Source organism: Lepidochelys olivacea (genome assembly GCF_965140295.1).
Source record: "Lepidochelys olivacea isolate rLepOli2 genome assembly, chromosome: 12".
Classification (NCBI taxonomy): Eukaryota; Metazoa; Chordata; order Testudines; family Cheloniidae; genus Lepidochelys; species Lepidochelys olivacea.
The window spans coordinates 32,534,704-32,556,757 of record NC_140422.1 but is presented as its reverse complement, the minus strand read 5'-3'; the positions used below and the strand labels follow the sequence as shown (position 1 = coordinate 32,556,757).

Here is a 22,054-nt window from a genome sequence, read left to right as displayed (position 1 = left end):
GGGGGGAGAAGGAGGGGGAAAGTAAACAAGTTAGTTTGCTAAAAAACTGTAGTATCTTTCTCTGTGTTGAGACTGTTCAATGGGCTCAAACTACTTTGGAAATATCTTTAGAAAAGTGCTTCTGGGACACTACGCTGCATTCCAAGTTTCATCCAGAGTAAATTTTTATAGAACAGTTATAAATCCCTGAAAACAATGGGTTTGTAATGGAAACAGCTGTTCAAACTTAAGAGCTGTGTAGCGGCACAATTGAGAAACCTCAGAATTTATCATCATCAACAGTTGTTGCATCACTTCACCTTGAATAATGCACCCTTTTAAAACTCATAATTTTAGTTCTAAACTGCCATGTATATATTACATTGATTTCATCAGCAAGGCAGTCATGCAATACTGAGGTTTGTCTATAGAAGGTTCATTGATAGAGTAATAACTACATTATTGTTCCCCTAGTTGATTTGAAACATTTGAATTATTACAGGATGGATGGTAGTTGTCTTTCCACTGTTTACAGGCAACATAGGTAATACACATTGTAATTGCTACCTTTTCCAGGGATCTGGTGGTGATATGTATAAAATGTGTTTTTATGTATATAAATAATATGTGTTTTTATGTATATAAACCCCCCCACCAGCATGTCCAACTACAGTTGAGACTAATGTTAGTGAAGGACTTCTTTCCTCCAGCTTGCATTCCCACTCCCCACCACATCAGCCTTCCTCAAGTGTTGTCTTAAGATGATGAGCTTTCGAGCATGCCTTGAAAGTTTACAATTTACTTATCCATCCATGTTAAGTCATGGGGCCCGCCCTTACAGAGAACAGCCTGCCAACAGCTCCCTCCTACGGACCAGGCGAAGCTCCAGCTTGAGTGCTTCCACTGATCTCAGCTGTGGTAGTATGGTATAGAGAGAGAGGCAGGGTTTTTTAGTTGGTTCCCATGCCCTAGTCCCCCTCACACAAAACTTTTATGAAAGGTGGGTACAAATATCTGCTCTGCCTGATTCTTTCCATCCCCCAAGTTAACTTGATACAACCTATCGGGTCCCTTCAAGTCTACAAGTATAGGTTTCAAGATCAGCTGAAATTTACGAAAGATCCAATTACTCTGCTTGTGGCTGCTCACTCTAGTTCCCATAGAAACTCACAGTGAATCACTATAACCTGGAAAAAGGACTTTTCAGTCTAATTCACCACTGCAGTCTTACTTTAAGATGGTGGGGTTTTATTCATTTATCTAGCACCAACTGGTACAACATCTGGGCATCTCGCATTATTTAACAAACCACATACACAATGTAACTTGTGTATAGGGAGAAAACCACTGCCAGTTCTGCAGGAGCCCAAGGACAACATTCACAATGAAAGGCAACATGAGACAACTTCTTCTATCACAGCACTCTAGAAAAGTTCAACTGTGAAGCCTACCAGAATAGTTGTGTTCACGCTGCCCTGCGGGTTACAATCTCGTGAATCAGAGGAAGAGAGAGTTTTACAGACAAACACCCCCTGCTGCAAACACACTGCTTCCCTTCTGTACCCCCGTGGGAGCTGTATGGAAACAACCCCTTACTGTTTTTGGCAATTTTACTTCTCTTTGCCTGAATGAAGGGGATTCTGCAGAAAGTACCAGATCTTGTTATAGCTGTCATTTATGGCTGCAGCTGAAGAGATGTGGGGCAGGAGAGCAACCGTCTACCATCAGCTAACCCCTTACAGAGCAGACACTTTAGGAGGGCCGCTTCATTGGGTCTCTTCCATCTCCCTTACTAAAGGACAGTCATGAAGGCATAGATTCTAAGATTTCATTTTTGCTTCCACCTACTGCAAGGAATGCACGTACCAATATTTTCACTACATCCGAGAATCTCATTCTGGATTAGATCTAGATAAACTGACAAAAATTTTAATGTGAATAAAAGGCAAATGGGGGGGGGGAAGGGGAATTTAATTTGATTTACAATAAAAAATAATGAGTGGCTAAGTCATTATGCAAGGTAGCCTATTTCCTCTTGTTTTTTCCTAGCCCCCCCGCAGATGTTCTGGTTTAACTTGGATTTAAACTTGGAGAGTGGTCAGTTTTGAAGGGGTTTTACCAGCAGGAGAGTGAGTTTGTGTGTGTATGGGGGTGGGGGGATGTGAGAAAACCTGGATTTGTGCTGGAAATGGCCCACCTTAATTATGCACATTGTAGGGAGAATGGTCACTTTGGATGAGCTATTACCAGCAGGATAGTGAGTTTGTGTGTGTGGTTTTTGGGAGGGGGGTGAGGGGGTGAGAGAACCTGGATTTGTGCAGGAAATGGCCCAACTTGATTATCATGCACATTGTGTAAAGAGTTGTCACTTTGGATGGGCTATCACCAGCAGGAGAGTGAATCTGTGGGGGGTGGGGGGGGTGGAGGGTGAGAAAACCTGGATTTGTGCTGGAAATGGCCCACCTGATGATCACTTTAGATAAGCTATTACCAGCTGGACAGTGGGGTGGGAGGAGGTATTTTTTCATATTCTCTGTGTATATATAAAGTCTGCTACAGTTTCCACAGCATGCATCCGATGAAGTGAGCTGTAGCTCACGAAAGCTCATGCTCAAATAAATTGGTTAGTCTCTAAGGTGCCACAAGTACTCCTTTTCTTTTTAATAAAAAATAAGACTACTTTGAGTAGGAGGAAGTTCTGAGGTTGTCAACCCTCCAGGATTGGCCTGGAGTCTCCAGGAATTAAAGATTACGTTGTGATGAAATCTTCAGGAATTCGTCCAACCAAAGTTGGCAACCCTAGGAAGTATACCAATACAGAAAGGTACGCTGAATATGCAGAAGCGTGAGAACTTTTCACAACTCCACTGGAAACATGTTCTTTCTTAATGGACCTGACGTCAGTTTGTGCTGGGAAATCACGTGAATCAATTCAGCTTTTGGGTTCATTTACACAAGGAACTCACGGATTATGAGCCTATGTGATCCTAAAACTAGCTGAGAGCCCAACAGCTTTTCTAGTGTGGACTGGAACCAAAAACAGAAATAATCGAAGTTGTAATTGCTCATGAAAACTATGTATTTAAAAAATAGCCAAACTTTTCAGAAATGATTACAGCAGTTCTAACAGTTAAGCAAGGAAGCAACAAAAACAGGAAGGGCAAGAGGTCATTTTTCATCAGAGTTTGATTCAATTCCAGCTTATTGTAGGTTGCTTATTTGCCTGCTGTTTGCATAGTATGCAACTATACTGTACTGAGAAGTTCACAATACGCAAGAGCTACGAAGTACTCTTTTGTAAGGCTACTCTTTTGTGCACTTATTTTCTGTAAATCGTTCTGCTGAAATCAAACTGAAGGAAGAGGCGGCGACAGCTTCCTTTGTAACTGTAGACAGAGCTGATAGATAAGGCATGTAAGACTAACAACATATGTTTGTATATCTCCATTGAAGATGACGGGGGAGGGAGAGGGACACTTGAGCTTTTCATTTTTTTTAAAGCAATAAGTGAATACAACTAAGACATGGCCCAAACAGCTGGAATTCATAATAAGAATTGGTAAGCGTTCTAATTCTGAATTAAAAGTGAAGTACAGAGACAGAATACAGCAGTTTACATGAAAAATACACTGTCTAAAGTGTGTACCTACTGTGAACACAATCCTTACAAATAAAAAAAAGTGTCTATTTTCAATTTTACTTTATACATTTGACAGCACTTCATGCATCGTCCATATCTCCTTTACTGATACTGAAGGTATCCTGGTACATTTCATGGGAGCATTTTTCTGTTTCTGGTTATAAATTTTGTTGCAAATTAAAAAAAAATAAAATAAAAAAAAATCTGGACATCCTATTTAAAGGCTTCTCTCTCTATCAAATACTGGAATATTATAGAAATTAGTCAGTCATTTTAAAAAATTCAGTTTAACAAGGCATCACTTCTAAAACAGCCAAAAAAAAATGCATACAAATTTTAATAGTGCCTCTCAACCCCAAGACTATCAAAGCATCTCAAATCCAGTGTACAGAGCACCAGTGCTATGCAGCAGTTTATGGGGTTGAGGGCAGAGCCAGGAAGTCAGTTTTCTCACAGAATGTGGCACTATATGTTGGAGGAATGCAGAATTCTTATGGGCCACTCTGTACGTTTTTGAATGGAGTCATAGGATCCCCAATACTGACATTAAACAGGCAAAATCTTTGCTTAAAGTCATCATCCAAATTCTTCCATCCCCACACCTGATACACCAGGGTGAGCTGGATGTCGCTCATCAGATAAAACTTTGGAGGCATGAAAGACTGAGTTGCCTTGACCTGTGGGTCTTCAGAGTTCAGACACAAAGTCTGGTGCTACATCTTAAAGCCACCTCCACCCCATCTTTTCCAAACTTCCTTTAAAGCTATCTAAATATATCCAAACTGTTTTAACTAGGACATACAGTTCACAACCGAACTCAAACAACGTGGATTATAGAACGATCTCAAGAGGCCTGGAGAGCAAAATACATTACCGACATATTGTCAGTCAAATTCATACGCCTAGATGCAAGATCATTCCAAAACCAAACTGATGCAGAATTTTAAAAAGTGAGATTATCAGATAGAGCAACACTTAAGACGTCATGAGGACTACTAAAACTATTTAATCTTGTCCACATCATATTATAGTGTATGCTGACACTCCACCTTGTTTCCCTTTACAAGCTCTGACAGCTATTTTATTAATGGTCCTTATAATTAAGTTTTGTACAGGTCTCAACATTTAGACGTTTGTTTCTAAAAATGCCTCATCTGGTATGAAGAGATGTAGGCAAACTGCTAGGCATTATAAGAGTTTGTAATAACAGAAAAAGATAGTAATTTAGGTGGGGGCAGAGGGAAAACTATGAACACTAAAACCATATGTGGCAGCCTATTGTCAGAGTGAGATAAAGGCATTAACAAATTAAGGCCTCGCTCCTGCAATTCAGTTCATACCTTCTGCTTCCATACCAATGCACCCTTGAGCCTGTGCAGATCAGATAACCAAAATGAGGCCCAAGTTCTCAAGTAACAAGATCCAGGAGTTGGAATGCTACTGAAGGGGTGAGGGATATAAGAAGGGGATTGGATAATCGGCACATATATGTTGCTATATAAGTAATAAATATTAATATCAAATGGCTGAGTTGACAGCTGGGGATTTATTAAGAAAAATTTGTTTCCATTCACAAAGGAGATGTACTTCATGACAATGTACAGACTATTCCAGCATCTGCTACCTGTAACTAACCTCAAATCTCCACGATCTGCAAGTATGCAGCAGCTGTCGTTTTTCTGCTTCTCTCAGAGCTGTTGGGCCAAAACAGGCAAAGTTTTTGTTGTTGTTGTTGTTTTAATTCATTTTTGGGGCCCACTTACAATTTGATTTCCTGCTATGAACATATCAATGAGAACGTGAGAATCTTCCAGTCAATAGTCTAAAGATGTTTATTCATGCAGCAAACTGTAGAAGGGGATGTTGCTATCATCACAAGTGAAAGCCAGAGAACAGAAAACATTTAGTTGCTGTCTACACAACAGTAATTGGCTCTCTGTGGTACAATACACAAAAATCAACAGATAAAGGAAAAGTCCAAAAGGTTTTTTGTAAGTATCCTCCCAAAGTATGTATATTATGCACTAATCTCATTTCTGCTCCTCCATTTAACACAGAGGCAAAATCCCAATTATATTTCCTTAAACTTAACACTCTGGATAGCTGTGAGTCACATGCATACACACCAACACCACTGCAGCTTTAGTCAGAAAATAAGTGGTTCCAATATCATCCATGCATTTTAACTAGACACAAATTTTGAAGTGCACTGCCTTTCTAATGGTATTGGGATCCGAGATGTGTTTTCTCTTCCTTTATATAAGGGAAGCCTTTTTGAAGGGACATCTTCAAAGCATGCAGTTTCCTTCACAATTCCCCTACTATGGGAACAAGTAAATTGTCCAGTGACAAACTACTATGCAGTTAAGAGAAGACGGATTAATTAGCGGCAAACAGGTAAAGATTTAATATTTGTGTATATCATAGTAATGACATACTGTTGAATCATTCTGTAATATGAGGAGCAAATGTTACTCATTTAATTCAAAACTCATGCTCAGCAGAGTGTTAATGAAGTTATAATGATGTATATAACAAAGCATATCTTTTATAGGACATAAGTAGAAGATTCTGTACTCCAAGCAAAGCAGTACAGATATTTTTTATTATTATTAGAATACATTATCCACAGATTTGAACAATTATTTAAATTTCAGCCTTCCACTCAAATTCAAGTAATGAAAAGTAGGAAATGACAAGGCTGAATTAGATGAGAAAAATGAGTTTTACATGTTTTTCCAGTGACAGCCAACTTACCCTCATTTTGTTTCATTTTGAAACTTAACACACACTGTATTATATCAGTAACAAGATCACTTCATTATACCAGCAATCTTTCTTCAGAGAATATGAGCACTATTGAGACACTATAAAAAGTGTTTTGTTTCTTAAAATGCAGCCTCTTTGTATACAGTCTTTTTGAAATAGATGTGACTGCAATAGTTACAACTTCACTGGACTCTAAAATGCTTTTAATGACTAAGATGAACTATATTCAAGTTATGCAGCATTCTGAATGTATTTGAAATACTCAATGACTGCTAATCTTCATTACCAAGATTTATTCAACTAAAATATTACATGGTAATATAGCACCCTCTTCTGGTAAACAGCATTTAAAAAAAAATACTATCCCTTCTAGCTCTGGTTACTGAAGCTACCATACCATCCAAGACAGGAAGCAAGTGTTACAAAGCTGGAATATTACCATCATTTACTTCTGGACTATGGGCCAAATTTTTATCTTGGTCTTCATCACTTCTCCATTTTTGCAGGCACCAATAAACCTAGCATAATTTTACACTTGTGCTTCAAGATGCTTAGAAGTCCAGGTCCCTAAATGCACTCTTAGTTATTGGCATCTGCAAGACACGGAGGCTATTGTCTGAAATCCTGGCCCAGATGATGACTAAAATGGAAGTGAAGGTTAAATTTTTTCTGCGGGGAGGGAAAGAGACCTTATAGTCTTGAGAGATATTCTTTAAAAATTTGACAAGTTCAATTAACATTGACAGTTACAGTATTACTAATTTGCCTTTTCCTTTACTAGTTTTACAAGAGTCAATACCAAAACTTACTATAAAGAAACCCATCATTGTAACTGCTGAATAGTTGTAGCTTTACTCAGTTGAATAGAATCTACTGTGGTTCCTCATCTAACGTCTCTGCCCAAAAGTGGCATCCTTGGAAGAATTTTTAAACCATTGCCAGTTATCAACATTTGTACTAAACCCACTAAGAAGCAATGACAACAACTCACCTGTCATCCCATCCATATCCAAAACTTTTTAGAAACTTTAACATGAATCAATCAGCATTGCTGGAAGTTTTAAAATTATCATGTTAACATGGGATCTGGAGTCCTACTCCAAACAACTTTTGAAAAACAGATGCAACCTGGAAGCATTTCAGTACAAAAGAGTGGCAGTCAGTGGGGGTGGGTGTTTAACACAATTTCAGAAGCTAGATCTTTCTTTTCTGAGCCCCCAACCCTCTTGCCATTTTTGTTGGTTTATAGTTACATTTTCCCCAAAGCCTCTCTCCCCTCTATTGCTATATGAAGGGACCATGGAAGCAACAGGAGACACCAATGACAGCTGGACTATACACAAAGTAAACAAACTGGAAAAAATATAGAAAAAGCTATTTTTCTTTTAGGTTATTTCAGTTATAGTCATCTTCGGTTTTACTTGTAACAATAGATAAAATATTTTCACACCAAAGTTGACGATGTCACTTTAAATCTCCATCTTCAGAGATAAAAATCAACCTCGATCCCACTATTTTATTTTCGTTCAATGGAAAGCCCACAAGTCTTTATATATAAAGACAAGGTCTTGAGACATGAACATTTTTATCCCCTCTATCCACTCCAGGTCACTCCTTGAAACTCTTAGAATTTTTGACAATTATAAAAACTAGAGCACATTCCTGATTTATAGTGAAATAAGGAGGGAAAGAAACACAGCAGATATTAGACCTTGTAAGTTATGAACAACCAGGAATTATGCATAGCCATTACCTTGCTAACAGCCACTTCCTTTGATAAAATTGATACCACAGTTAGAAATATCTAGGTCAGTTTGTTTGAGGTAAGAGGAAAAAGAATAATTGGCATTTGTTGAGAAATTACATGAACTGCAATGCTCTATTATACCACAAGGAGAGAAAAAAAAGAGTAGGAGCGGAGTTAGAGATTTTCTAGGTCTACTCCTAGAACTACTTACCTTTTAAACTCATCATGATAGAATTCAGATTTGCATGTCACCATCTCACTGGCCTGATTATCATCACGACTTCTGACTCCACCAAACACGTAAAGCTCTGAGGCAACTCCACATGCCACTGCCCCAAATCTGAGAGCCAAAAGGAGAAGGAAACAAAGAATATTTAACATATATACACCCATCACCCTGTCCATGCCCTAGCACAATTCTCTAGCTCTTCCATATTCAGCAGAATTAGATCAAGTATGAAGTAATATTTAAAACCGCTCATAAGTCATTGTACAAAATAATAGAGCAGCAGAGTATCTCTTTGGAGACAAAGATCTAAGTTCAAATTCAGTATGAATTGTAAATACTGACACAATACCATTTATGTTTTTCATCCTGTATAATAGCAGTAATTCTTGCAACATAGGGAGTCTACATGAAACAACTATCTTTGGCCACAGATCCTCAGCTGCAACTGAGAAGTATCCAATGCTTCTCGGAGCAAAGGGGGTCAAAGGTGGCTTTGACCATGGAGTTGTCTGAGAATACTGCTCTAAATTGCAGTAGCAATAGGAGAACCAAAGGACTGTGTCAGCAGCCAGAAATCACTGGGGCCTACACAATGGTGCCCTGGCTATCCCCTTTCCCATCCCACCTCTCCAGCACTCCATCTGAGGCAGCAGCTACTATGACAGCTTCACACCACCCGACAATTAAGTGAGACACACGGAATCCACCTTCAGGCCACTTTTGCCAACTTCAGGGCTGCTTTGCATTACCAGAATGGCACAAAACAGCCTCAACTTACCAAATGACCCGGGCCTTAGTGTTAAAACAGCTGTTAACTAGTAAACATATACTAATGTCAGACACGCACACAGCCACACTGAAATTAACATTAACAATTGATTAGTTTTTTTAAAAATAAGTGGGTTTGGACCATGTTTTTAAATCCATATAATTTTTGGTTTTAAATGATAAACAAGTGTCCTTGTAACCTGGATGTGCATGTGCATCTTATTCACCTTCTCTCTTTTAGTGGACAGATGGCTGTCCATTGCTGAATCCGAGGATCGTAACATTCAACAGATTCGAACAGTTTTCCATAGGAGCCTCCGCCCATGGCATAGATTTTCTTCTTCATAGCTGCATAGCAGCCAATCTTTAAAAAAAAGAAAAATCAGAAGTTGAAATCTATAGTACCTTAAACAGACAATGTTCTGTGTTCTAAAAGTGGCAATAAATTCGTTGTTCAGTAGTCAGCCAGTCTCATTAATACAACACAGTCTGAGCAGTAAGGAAGCAATTTCTAACAATAAATAAATAAATACTGAATTTCTAGTTTTCAGCAAAAGAACATTTGTATTTGCTTGGAAAAGAAAAGAAAACAAGTTCACATTGAGTTACACACCCCATTTTCACTTAGAATTACTCTGTAGAAACAGTAGAACAAGTATCCCCTAAAACTGCCCCTTATAATTAGCTAAAAAATATAAGACTTATTATGGATAGATAACCATAAATAACAGTCCGTTAGCTTATTAATCTCTGTCCAAAGGGAAAAAAAGTACAGCAAGAGTGAAGGTAAAGCAATTTTCACATTGGGCTGCAGTTCAGTTTGTACAGTGATGCCTAAATTTTAAACTCATTTATTTCCATTTATTATACCTTCTTACAATGATTCCTGAGGTTCTCTTCAACAAAATGTATTGACTGTACAAAAATGCATTACCAACATTTTGCTTACAAAATAAAGCCAATGAATTAGCTGTAGGATATATTAGCTTTCAAATTTTCATTAGTCAGACTGATGTAGTTGCACTAGTTTTTCTTCAAGTTTATTCATTTTTAGTAATAACATAAAAGAGATCAGACCAAATGAAATAAGATTTTACATTATTTTGAAAGGGCAGTATCATTAAACAAGTAAACAACATGCATAAAAAAGCCCAGCACAGGTTCCTTCTTTCATTTTAAAATTAATCACCATTGATGAATTTTGCATCTAAGGGAACGATGAAAGCTATGGAAAGAAAAGGACATTTGGTTTACCCAAACTGCATCTCAAACAGCAAAGTCTATAAAAATTTGGTCTAGAAAAACATTTTGCTTTGATATATAAATTAAGAGAAGAGAGACTCCTTTGCTCCCCCCACTCCACCCCCATATTATTTTCATTGAGAAATATTCACTTCAAGTAAAAGCTGTAACATAAACAGTGCAAGTATTTGAATAGGGACTTTAAAAAGAGAGTTTAACAATAATGCTTTTCTAAATTATGATAAAGTTCTCTTACCTTTCTAACCATGGTCAGATCTGGCTGCTTGGTCCAGGTCTTGTTATAAATGTCATAACACTCCATAGAGCATAGCTCCCTTTCTCCATCCTCACCTCCCAGAATATACAGAATTCCATCAATCTCTACCAAACCAAAATTATGTCGTGCCTATAGGAGACACCAATAAACACTGTAGTAGCATATTTACAACAGTAATGGTTGTGTAATCATTTTTAACACTTGCCCTACCTGCAGAAGTTTGTAACTCAGATCACCTCTGTTTAAAAAAAAAAAGTCATGATGCAAAATATCAATCTCCAGAGCAAGCTTTTAATTCTCTAATTTAATATAAGAACATGTACAAGTACAAGTATTTTTAAACACGTTTTCTCTAACCTTATTCAAAGTAGGCTGTAAAAACACTGCTACAGATTCCACCATCATCACCAGAAGAGCTATGCTAAGATCTTCTCAGGTGCAAGGATAAGTTATTTAATAGGAGGCCTATGGTGAAGAAAATTCTGCAGCACAATCAACTTCTTAAATAAAATAAAATCCCATACCTGCTTAAAAAAATCAACACCCCATAAATGTGACTTTCAGGACCTAAATTCATAAAAATTGGAATAGTCACTTTTTGATGGCAGCTAAAACATGAAAAAAGAACCCCCCCATCCCCACCCACGAAGCCAAGCTGGCAAGTCTATGATAAGGTTCTAGACACTATCTATGTGTTGCTCTGCCCCCATTTCCTGCCCATCCTTCTGCATGGTCCAATCCTCTCATCATGTTAGATTCTCAATACTATTTTTATATATACACATTTTTTTTTAAAAGGCCAATAAACTCTAATGGGTTACTTCATGAACAGAACCAACCACCAGAGTTCATAAGGAATTCTACAGCTCAGCTCCATAGCTAGTTCTTCAGTAACAACCAATGTTTTCCAGCAGCTGCAGTTATTACTAATCCAAGCTTGGCATCTAGGAAATATACAAGAAAAAAAATCTGCACCATGGCTTTGGTTGGATCAGGTGCAAGCAGCTGGAAAATCAAATTGGTCTGACCTATATACTTCATCCTATAAGTACCATCTGTCCATGGTACTTATATGAACCTCATCAACATAGCATCTGAGTGCCTCCAAATCTTTTAATGTATTTATCCTTACAACATTCCTGTTAGGTAGGGAATTACTATCATCATCATTTTACAGACCGGGAACTGAGGTACAGAGAGGCCAAGAGACTTGCCCAAGGTCACAGTAGAAGTTTCTGGCAGAGCAGGGATCTTCCAAGTCCTAAGCTAGTGGTCTAACTACTACGCCATCCATCCTGTATTTTTCAAAGGAAAAATAAACCCCCATACAGTTGGATAGTGATCTTGCCTCGTTCATTGCTGGCAAGGAACTCCATGAATTGGTATCAGGATCATATTTTTCTCCAGAGCTCAGAGTTTCCTTATTTTCATCTTGACCTCCAAGTACAAACAAAAATCCTTCTGTAAAACAAAGTGCATGTGAAGATTTTAAAATGGAAGTCACACCAATACTTGTCACAGGGCATTGAGCTACATCTTGGAAATCACGGGTTCCTAAAAATGCCTTATTGAACTCCAGACTGGCAAAGGATAAAGAATGTACTTTTCCCTGTGGTTTAACCCACCAGTGCAGACTCTACAGGCAAATTCAGCACTGCTGTATCCAGTGCAACACTACTGAAGTTATAGTGTGGTTACTTGAGTAAAACATTCCCATAGCGACAGATTCAGCAGACTCCAACAAAATATCAAATTATGATTCCATCAGAGGGAATCCTCACAAAACAAAGCAGCAAACTGGGGGAAGGCGGGTGGGGGAAACGAACAGGTTTGAGTGCAGCTTGCTCTAAGAAAGCAAACTACATTACAAACTATACCCCATTTTGACAATCTGGTGAGTTTACACTCCATTGGCTTGAAGTAACATGCTGTCATTTACCTGCTGAGAGTACTCCATGGTTGATTCTTGGAATACTCATAGGGGCAAGTTCAATCCAGAGTTGCCTATTAGGATCATAAAGAGGGCACATGCATCGCATCACAGCTGTTGGTTTCCGTGACCTGAAAAAGGAGGAAATACAGATGTTCTATTTTATATATGTATGAATGAATACTTACAATGCAGGGTCACTAAAATTGCTTGCTCAATCAAGTATTTTAAGTATAGATTCATAAACATGTGCATCTGGAAAATACCGCAAAGACACGGTCCCAGCACAAAAGAGCTTACAATCTAAGTTTGTAAGCATACAAGCAAGAGGGAGGGAGGTGGGGAGAATATGTGATGCAAGGTAATTAGATATGGCCCTAGCCAATGAGGAATTTTATATAAAAAGCAGAGTATACTATCATAGAACATTAGTATTTCTTCTCCCAGTAGAATGAGTTTTAAATGTAACTGAACAGGATGTGTTACTGAGTTTTTATCAATAGTGAGTTAAGGTCAGAGCAGGGTCAGCAAAGAACAATTCCCTCCTCCCAACCCCACAAAATACTTGAAAAAGGAAAGGAGAATGGACATTGTCACCTTAAATTGCAATGTAACAAACAAAGAATCTACTTTGGCACTGCAGGTAGGTCCTGATGCTAAAGCAGAGATTTGATATTTTATTAAAATGTAACACTGATCTGAAAAAAAAACCCTGTAAAGTAAGTGTTACTTTTGGTGTTCCATATTTATTCTTATTCAGGACTTTCACATCAAACCCACTCAGTTTACAAGTCTGAACAAAATTTTTCTGACACCAGCATATGGCACCACAAAAAGTGAGGCAGAAAGCCGAAGACACAACAACTATCAACACTGTTTTAATCCGAAGTTTGCTATGGAACCACACTGCTATTATAAGGACTCTCAGAAACCTCACTCAGCCAATCAGTGGACTTATGATTAAATTTGATTAGAATAGTTTTTGTTTGTATGGTGTCTAAGGACTATGATAATGCTAAATATTTAACAAGTATTAAAATACAAATAAAGATGGATTTTCAGAGGTTTAAGTTAAGTAGCTCATTCACTGAAGAAATTTGACATTCTAAAATGGATCAAACATCAGGGTGTTCTAGGCACATCTAACCATGATAAAAAACAAGTTTTGTAAATGTGCCCAATTAATTCAGCACTAAATGGGCTAATATTAACTTCACTTCTTTATCATTAGTAAGAACATAAGACTGGCCATACTGGGTCAGAGTAAAGGTCCATCTAGCCCAGCATCCTGTCTTCTGACAGTGGCCAATGAATGCCAGGTGCCCCAGAGGGAATGAACAGAACAAGTAATCATCAAGTGATCCATCTCCTGTCACCCATTCCAAGCTTCTCGCAAACAGAGGCTAGGGACATCATCCCTTCCCATCCTGGCTAATAGCCATTGATGGACCTATCCTCCATGAACTTATCTAGTTCTTTTTTGAACCCTGTTAATAGTCTTGGCCTTCACAACATCCTCTGGCAAGGAGTTGCATAGACTGACTGTGTGTCGTGTGAAAAAATACTTCCTTTTGTTTGTTTTAAACCTGCTGCCTATTAATTTCATTTGGTGACCCCTAGTTCGTGAGTTAGGAGGAGTAGCAAATAAAAAATTCCTTACTTTCTCCACACCAGTCATGATTTTATAGACCTCTATTATATCCCCCCCTTAGTCATCTCTTTTCCAAGCTGACAAGTCCCAGTCTTCTTCATCTCTTCTCATATGAAAGCTGTTACACATTCCTAATAATTTTTGTTGCCCTTTTCTGAACCTTTTCCAATTCCAGTATATCTTTTTTGAGATGTGGCAACCACATCTGCATGCAGAATTCAAGATGTGTGTGTACCATGGATTTATATAGAGGCAATATGATATAATTTTTATGAAAGTTACCATCGTCCCACTAATTGCTTAAATAGTGCAAGTCATTTCTGTCAGTAACATACTGAATACTTACACTCTTTCTTCACCACCAACAGTCACTATACACTCAGAATAACCTCTGGGCTTGAAAGAGGCTAACATTGCCTCCCCCTGCTGTGGTGGAGTAAGTGGAATGTTGTTACATTCTTTGACAATCTCCCGTACCAGTGGTTCGCTCATCATCTGCTCACGCAAATAAGTTGAATCTAATCCTGAAACCCACACTGCTGACATGACATCCTTCAGGTGAACCTAGAGAACCAGAAAAATTCAATATTTCCAGAACAGTTTAAAAAACAGAATTTTGTTCACCATACTTTAGAATATAGCTTCAAGAGAATTCTAATGTGATGTATTTATTTTATACACAGAAAATACTGAAAAATATTTTATGGATAAAACAACTTTCTAAATAAAACTATTTTAGTAAGCACAGTTTAAGTCTCTAGGTCTTGTGGCAAACAATGGTTACTTCCCCTCACCCAACAATAAGCTCATACATCAAACACACAAAGACTAACAACTTCTTTCAGTGTTTTTATCTGCAATAAGAAGGGATGCAGCTACAGTATAAGCAAGAATTCAGCTCAACAGCCCCAATCTACTTTCCATCTATATACACAGTGTAATATCTAAATCCTAGAAATGCAAGAATACAGGAAAAAGAAAATTTATCTACACTGTATTCCCATCAGGGAACTTTAAACAAGCATAGAATGTGGGCCCAATTTACTAAACAGACTACTTAATTTAGTGCATCCTAACCTTTCTTAATTCTGAATCATGGGAGATCCATCTAATTACTGCTTCAAATACATATCTTTCATTTCCAACATTCAGCTTTTCCAGGGATAGCACTTCTTTCAGTTTTTGGGGACTCAGTTCCAGGAACTCCTCTGTGCTGCTGACATCTCGGAAGTGAGTTTCCAGATACTCCGAGGCAAGGTAGTAAACGTGATGCAAACAATAGTGCAGTGCAAAGTCTCGAATACCAATACAGTTCTCAGCAGCTATACAACCTTCTAAAAACTCACAGCAGAGAGTTTTAAGATCTGTAAGAAGCAGGAGATCAGCTGCCTGCAGAACATCTTGGATAGTGTCTTCATTTAGCCTGATCTGCAAGAGTTTGTTGTAAAAAGTTACAACTACAATTCACAATTCTGTCTGATATAACTTTATAACTGGTTTCAGAGTAGCAGCCGTGTTAGTTTGTATTCGCAAAAAGAAAAGGAGTATTTGTGGCACCGCAGAGACTAACAAATTTATTTGAGCATAAGCTTTCATGATGAAGTGAGCTGTAGCTCACAAAAGTTTATGCTCAAACTTTATAACTGATTCTTAGGGCTGGTCTACACTATCACTTACGTTGATGTTCACACTTACCCAGGGTATGAAAAAGACAGCCCCCTAAGTGACGTAAATTACATCCATGTAAGCGCTGTCCACACCTTATGGAGGTGCAGTAATTATGCCAACAGAAGAGTGCTCTCCTGTCAGCATACCTTGTCTTCACCAGATGCGCTGCAGCTGCGCCAATGTAGGCTTCAGTGCAGACTTGCCCTTAGTGGCTGAATAATGGAATATAACACAGGTGTAGAGGATGATTCGAAACTACCATGCAGAAGGATAAAGCCACTGCTGGTGGGCAACTTAACTGGGGAGAGGGAGGGTGAAAGCTGGGTAGAGGACATCTGAAGGGGTGTTTTGTCTGAAGGAACCATGAAATTGGTAAACTCATCTGGGAAAATGAACTATATTTTGCTGGTAAGACAAATCAGTACACGCAGAAAAGAGACATTACAGCCCCAAATGCACTTTTTTCTTCTTTATTGTGGCCTTGATGAAGAAACTATTTTTAAAAAAATGGTTTCAGCTAACCAAGAGCCGATGCCACCTGATGCCTGTCTGGAGACCTATTTGAAATTAATTTGGCAATGTCAGTCTTGTTCCTGATGGACAAAACAAAAGTGGATTTTAATCTGAATTTTGCTGGGAGTCTTAGTAGGGATTAGGAAGGACTGAACGGCTGTGGAGACAAATAGAACTTTGCCAGCCTTAAATGGCTGGAGTTGATGGATATCGGCAAGGCAATGAGGTGGGAAGCGTGGACTGCCCAGATAGAAACTGTTCTGTGGGAAGGTCTTCAGTCTCCCAATCCAGACACCTTTCACAAGTATCAAATCACACATGCTTTAAAACCAACTCAGTGAAGAAACTAGTAGGGTTTTTCTTTTTTGTGGGTTTTTTTAAGTTTAACGTTTATTGTTTAAAGTTTGTTTCTTGGGATACATGACATTAAGCAGAGCAAGAGAAGCACATCTGAAGTGCTTACAATCTATTTTTGGTTCATACCAGAAGCCTGCATTCTGGCGTACAGAAGTCATTTCATAGCAAAGACTTAAAGCACAAAGTTCACTATTACTGCCTTTTTTGGATGACAGGATAAGACAAAAAGCAGGGGTTTATCTCTAAATGGTCCTACTGAATTAGACAGTGAGAGATGCAATAATTCTGTTAAGCACCGTACCTGCCCACTGAAGATGTAATCCAGTATCTCTCTCATGATTTCGACAGAGATCCCTTCGAGTTCAATCTTATATGTAGATCCATCATCCTTTGGAGGATTATAGTTCAATTTTGTTCTGGGGGGAAAAACAATAACCAATGAGTCTGCAGTATCTGATTACCAAAACATCATGGGTAGTACTTCCTTGCAGAAGCTCTCAAAGCAAGGTACCAGGATATTGTTAGAAGAAAGGTATTTTTGTGATATCCTACACAGATACCTGAGCATTCCAACAGGGTGAGGGGATCTGAATCTAGATGTAATGTATATAACAAACAGACTTTATACCAGCTATGTTGGAGAAATTAGGTTAATATAATTTAAGAGGCTAGTCCGATTAACCAGTAATCATGATTATGGCTACATTTTAGTCACGGGTATTTTTAATAAAAGTAATGGACAGGTCACAGGCTGTAAACAAAAATTCACAGCCTGTGACCTGTCCATGGCTTGTACTATATACCCCTGACTAAAACCTGGGTGCTCAGGGCGGCGGGGCACGCCTAGGGTCTCCACTAGTGCTGATCTTAGCATCAGAACCCACCCTCCTTAGATCACTTCATTGTATGGACTTAAAACAGAAACCCTCCTATTAATGAGACAATTCTGTTTAGAGGTTTCAGATCTAACCAAATGTACGACTGTCTTAAACAGTGTCCTGTTTCAGGCCATAATAATGGTTAACCTGAAATCACTTACTTCAGCCCAAATCCAAAAAACAAGAACAGAAAAAAAAAAAAATCTTGAGAACATTGTACTTTTACAGAATGGGCGATTATGTTTTGGAGAAAAAGTACAAATATAAGAAGCCCAGAAACATATATCTATTCAGAACCATGCAAATGCACACTGAATATACCCCTTTCAACCTTAACTCTATCCCCATATTCTACCCTGAGGACAACTGGAAACAATTAGACCACATTATCCATTAGACAGGTTAACTTTATCAGTGAGCACAAAAATGTTAATAGCTTACTTTTAATCTTAATTAATTTATGTGATAGATAAAGTGGTCTTAGAATTTCTATTTGTTCTCAGTGTGTGAAAAAAAGGTAGGTATAGGTATGGAGGCTGGGCTGTGCTTAACTGTGAATTTCTGTAATTTAATTTTAAAAGATTTTGAAATTGTTTAAATAGAGATGTTTCAGCCAGTAAGTACACACGGATGGTAGAATAGCAGATATTTAATTAAAATTCCCAGGACACTGATTTATTCCGAGTGTCTGAGTTGCATACCTGCTGCATAGTCACATATCTAAGTGACTGGGGAGGCTGACAGCTGTTATTAGCAAACCCGCATGTATTGATTTACATAATTGCAGTTTGGTTGTTTCAGTCTCTAATTTGGGAATAGGCAAAGGTCTTTTCTCTGATTGGCTCCTATACAATTCTCCGAACTTTGGAGTTGTTTGGCATCAACAGATAAGGCTGCTTCAGCTTTTCTTATGTTAACTTAAGGAAATACAACACTAAGATTTACATGCAAGGCAAAAAAAAAACAAAACAAAAAAAACAAAACAAAACACCCCAACATATCAAAACAGCAAAGAAAACATTGTATCAACCAGTAAAAAGGGAAATTAGGGTAAGGAAGAAGGGGTAAAGTGGAGTTTTTGTTTGTCCACTTCTCAACTCGGCCCTCCCCTTCCAGAGCATCAATCTTTTTCCCTACCAGAATAGCTGCAATATTTGTTATTACATTGTATGCCCTGGGAGTAAGTACAGCCTCTTGCTCCAAATTCACCTTTGAAAACAATGTAAGCAAAAGTATATTGTTATCCTGGGGAGAAGAGCCCTGCTGACTGAAGTGGAGAGAGAGATTTCTATAAGAGGAAGAAGAAAAATAAGGGAGAAAGGTTAAGAGGATTTTTTTTAACTATTTTCTTAAACCATTTAATTTGCAACAGGTTGAGAGCATATTTTATTAGGGTATTTTGAGAATTTGTTTTCCCTACTTTCACTTAAAATTTGAATACAGTGCTTAATTTCTAATATCAGTATAATACCATGAAGCTGCTTCCTATTTATTCAGTAATAAATACAAAATGTTGTGTGCGCAATTATATATAGATACCCATAAATAAATAAAATTATGAAATCCCGTCTTCCTGTTACGAAGCCACAGTGCATGTAGGATATCTGAAAAAATGAGCCAAAAAAAGTGTGTGATATCAGATGTGCAAATCCAGAATCTGCTCTTGAAAAACAATATGAAAAAGACAATATGAAAAAACAGAATGACAGCTGTTTAGTAAACATATAACAATTCACATATATAAAGGAGTACTTCAGATGAAAAGAAAAGGCCCACGTTTAAGGACAAAGTCTGAAGTTGACCAGAACCACACATTCACAACCAAGGGTATACAATGAGTTCAGCAGATTCATACAATTTCAAATCAGTAAAACTCAAAGTGACATTACTCTTGGTCAATTTAAGTTTGATCCTTTTAGGCACATCTAGAAATAAACATTTTACTTAATGACATATCCACCTTCCATTGTGCTGTGACACTGGGAATACCTTTCCCAGACCTAAAGAAGAGTGTTGTGTGGCTCCAAAGCCTGTCTCTCTCACCAACAGAAGTTGGTCCAATAAAAGATATTACGTCACTCACCTTGTGTCTCCAATATCCAACCAAGTCAGACACATTTGTGAAAGGGGAAAAAAATATGAATAAAATGCAATGCTTACTTATTGTGAACTGACAGTAAGAAGATAGCAGTATATATTTCTATACTAGTAACACCAGTTATAATACAGTTTTAACCTTCAGAATGCTGGCATGTTCCTCAATGACACACACACACACAAAAAAAGCAGCCTAAGTGGAGGACATAGATATTATGTCTGCAAAGACTCCACACTCTCAAAAAAGAGATGCAATTTCAGCCTTTTTGAAGAGTACTGCCCTATTCTTGTGTACCTCCACTGATTACAATAAGGAAGTCTGGGGCACAGTCTTCATGGCGAGTTATTTTACCTTCAATAGGTTACAATAAGAAATAAATCTTGTCTTTGAAACTGAACAGTAAATAAATAAGTTTGCTAGTCTCTAAGGTGCCACAAGTACTCCTTTTCTTTGAACAGTGAAAAATTCTCAGCTACTTTATCTCACATTGAAAACCACCCAGCTTCATAAAAATGCCTACAAAGCTATTGTAGGATGGCAAAAAACAAAAATCAAGAAATAAATACCTACAATTTCTCACTTTAAAAACAAACAAACAAACACACACACACCTTCCTTCCCGGATTATCACTTTGCACCAGAAAGACTAAGCTATAACTAAACTATAGGTAGACCAGCAAACCCTCCTAGCATAGACACATCTTAGATCAACAAAAGAGATTTGTTTTGCCGGTATAGTTTATACCAGTTCCTTGGGAAAAAAAAAAAAAACTGTATCAGCAAAAGCACTTTTTTGTTGGTATAACTGCATCTACACTTGGACTTTGGGCAGTTCAGAAGTGCCAAAAAAAGGAATATCCTTTACCAACACTGCTATTCTGACAAGTTTCTAGTGTAGACCTAGCCTAAGGCTAAAACATGTTTGTTGTAGTGACTCAATCCCAAATTTTAGAAAGTGAGCTCTACTCAATACTAGTTAGAGAGATTTGACATGTCAAGGCAATACTCCAGACTCCCCATCAATAATAAGCATTGAAACCTCCTCTGCAGATTTAGGTACAAACCTGCTCCACGCCAAGACACAATTAAGGCTAACTTGGTCTCCTCCCAATTCAGGTCCCACATATGGGTTTGAGACACATCAGAGCACCATCTCCCCACATTAACACTAAGTCTTGTTTAATTTTACCATTAAAAAAGCTAGACATCTGATAATGCGTTTGGGTTTATACCTGTAACACTCTCCTCTCATTAGGCTTGAATTTTGCGCGTGCAAAATTTTTTAGATCATATTATAAAATAGGTCAGACATAGAAACATGATGAAGCAGTTTAATACCACCCACTTCCTCCTCCAAAATACATGTTACAATGAAAGAAGTAGGATTTCTTTTTCAGGTCACACCCCGGCCCTTTGGCAGCACACATGAAAGATATCTGTCTTCACCACACCCTGTAAAGAGTGCCAGCTTTCCAAATATTTTGCCTACGTACTTGGTTTTTAGGTGCTCTGTAACGAATGAGCAATGTCAGATCCCAAGGCAAATAATCCACACAACAGCTCAGTGTAAAAAATAAAAAAGGGGAGGGGGAAGGGAAAAGGAGAATTTTTGTTTTAATTATTTTTTATTTTTTGTTTTGTAAGGAGGAGGAGGAGAGGATTGCATATAGTTTAAAGCTTTTCAGAGTATAGAAAAATTAAGTTTGGCTAAAAATTAGATAATTAAGTGTTTGCATATTAGAGGAGGAACAAGACAATTCCTTCAACAGCAGCCACAGAGACAGTTAATACATAGCATTCAGCATGTTTTTCTAGCACTATCAGCATTTCCAAGTTAGGGCCCCACTTCTATAACGTCACTGGAATTTTTGATTCATTTTACTGTGTTTTAAAGGCATTGTGCTGGATCATGATTTCATTTGCCCCACTAGAAATCTGATAGTATTCTGCTGCAGCCAATGGATTTAAGATTTACAGCCAGTGTGGATTGGAATCTGGCCGTCAAGCCTGAGGCCTTCTCTATAGTTGGGATTTAGCCATCAGTGGCAAGATGGATTGATTTAAATCATCATTTTAGTCAACTTTTCTATTTGTTCTTCAGTTATTTTCTAAAAAAAGATACATCAACCAGTGAGAATGTAACTACTAAAATATGTTGATTTACAACTAAACAGAGCCTTTCTATTCGATTTAGTACATCTTCTTTGCTACCTAGGAGGGTAAGCTGTAACTATATACATTTATTTAAGCAATTACATAGCTTACTATTTTCAGATTCTTATTAGCTGTACATTGTTAGAAAATGGTG

The 22,054-nt window shown here is 37.8% G+C and overlaps 1 protein-coding gene across 2 annotated transcripts in view; it reads right to left on the bottom strand.

The window, feature by feature from the left end:
• The window catches only part of GAN (gigaxonin), a 41,028-nt gene that overhangs the window by 5,633 nt on the left and 13,341 nt on the right, over positions 1-22,054 (bottom strand). The window contains exons 2-9 of one of the 2 annotated variants that reach the window (XM_084645053.1): positions 17,072-17,186; positions 15,310-15,660; positions 14,579-14,796; positions 12,591-12,712; positions 12,000-12,112; positions 10,631-10,780; positions 9,360-9,496; positions 8,347-8,475 (exon numbers count right to left, since the gene is read on the bottom strand). In XM_084645053.1, coding sequence (XP_084501179.1) covers positions 8,347-8,475; positions 9,360-9,496; positions 10,631-10,780; positions 12,000-12,112; positions 12,591-12,712; positions 14,579-14,796; positions 15,310-15,660; positions 17,072-17,186 — 1,335 coding nt within the window. The remainder of the gene's footprint in view (positions 1-8,346; positions 8,476-9,359; positions 9,497-10,630; positions 10,781-11,999; positions 12,113-12,590; positions 12,713-14,578; positions 14,797-15,309; positions 15,661-17,071; positions 17,187-22,054) is intronic. The other variant, XM_084645054.1, reaches the window with a different exon arrangement.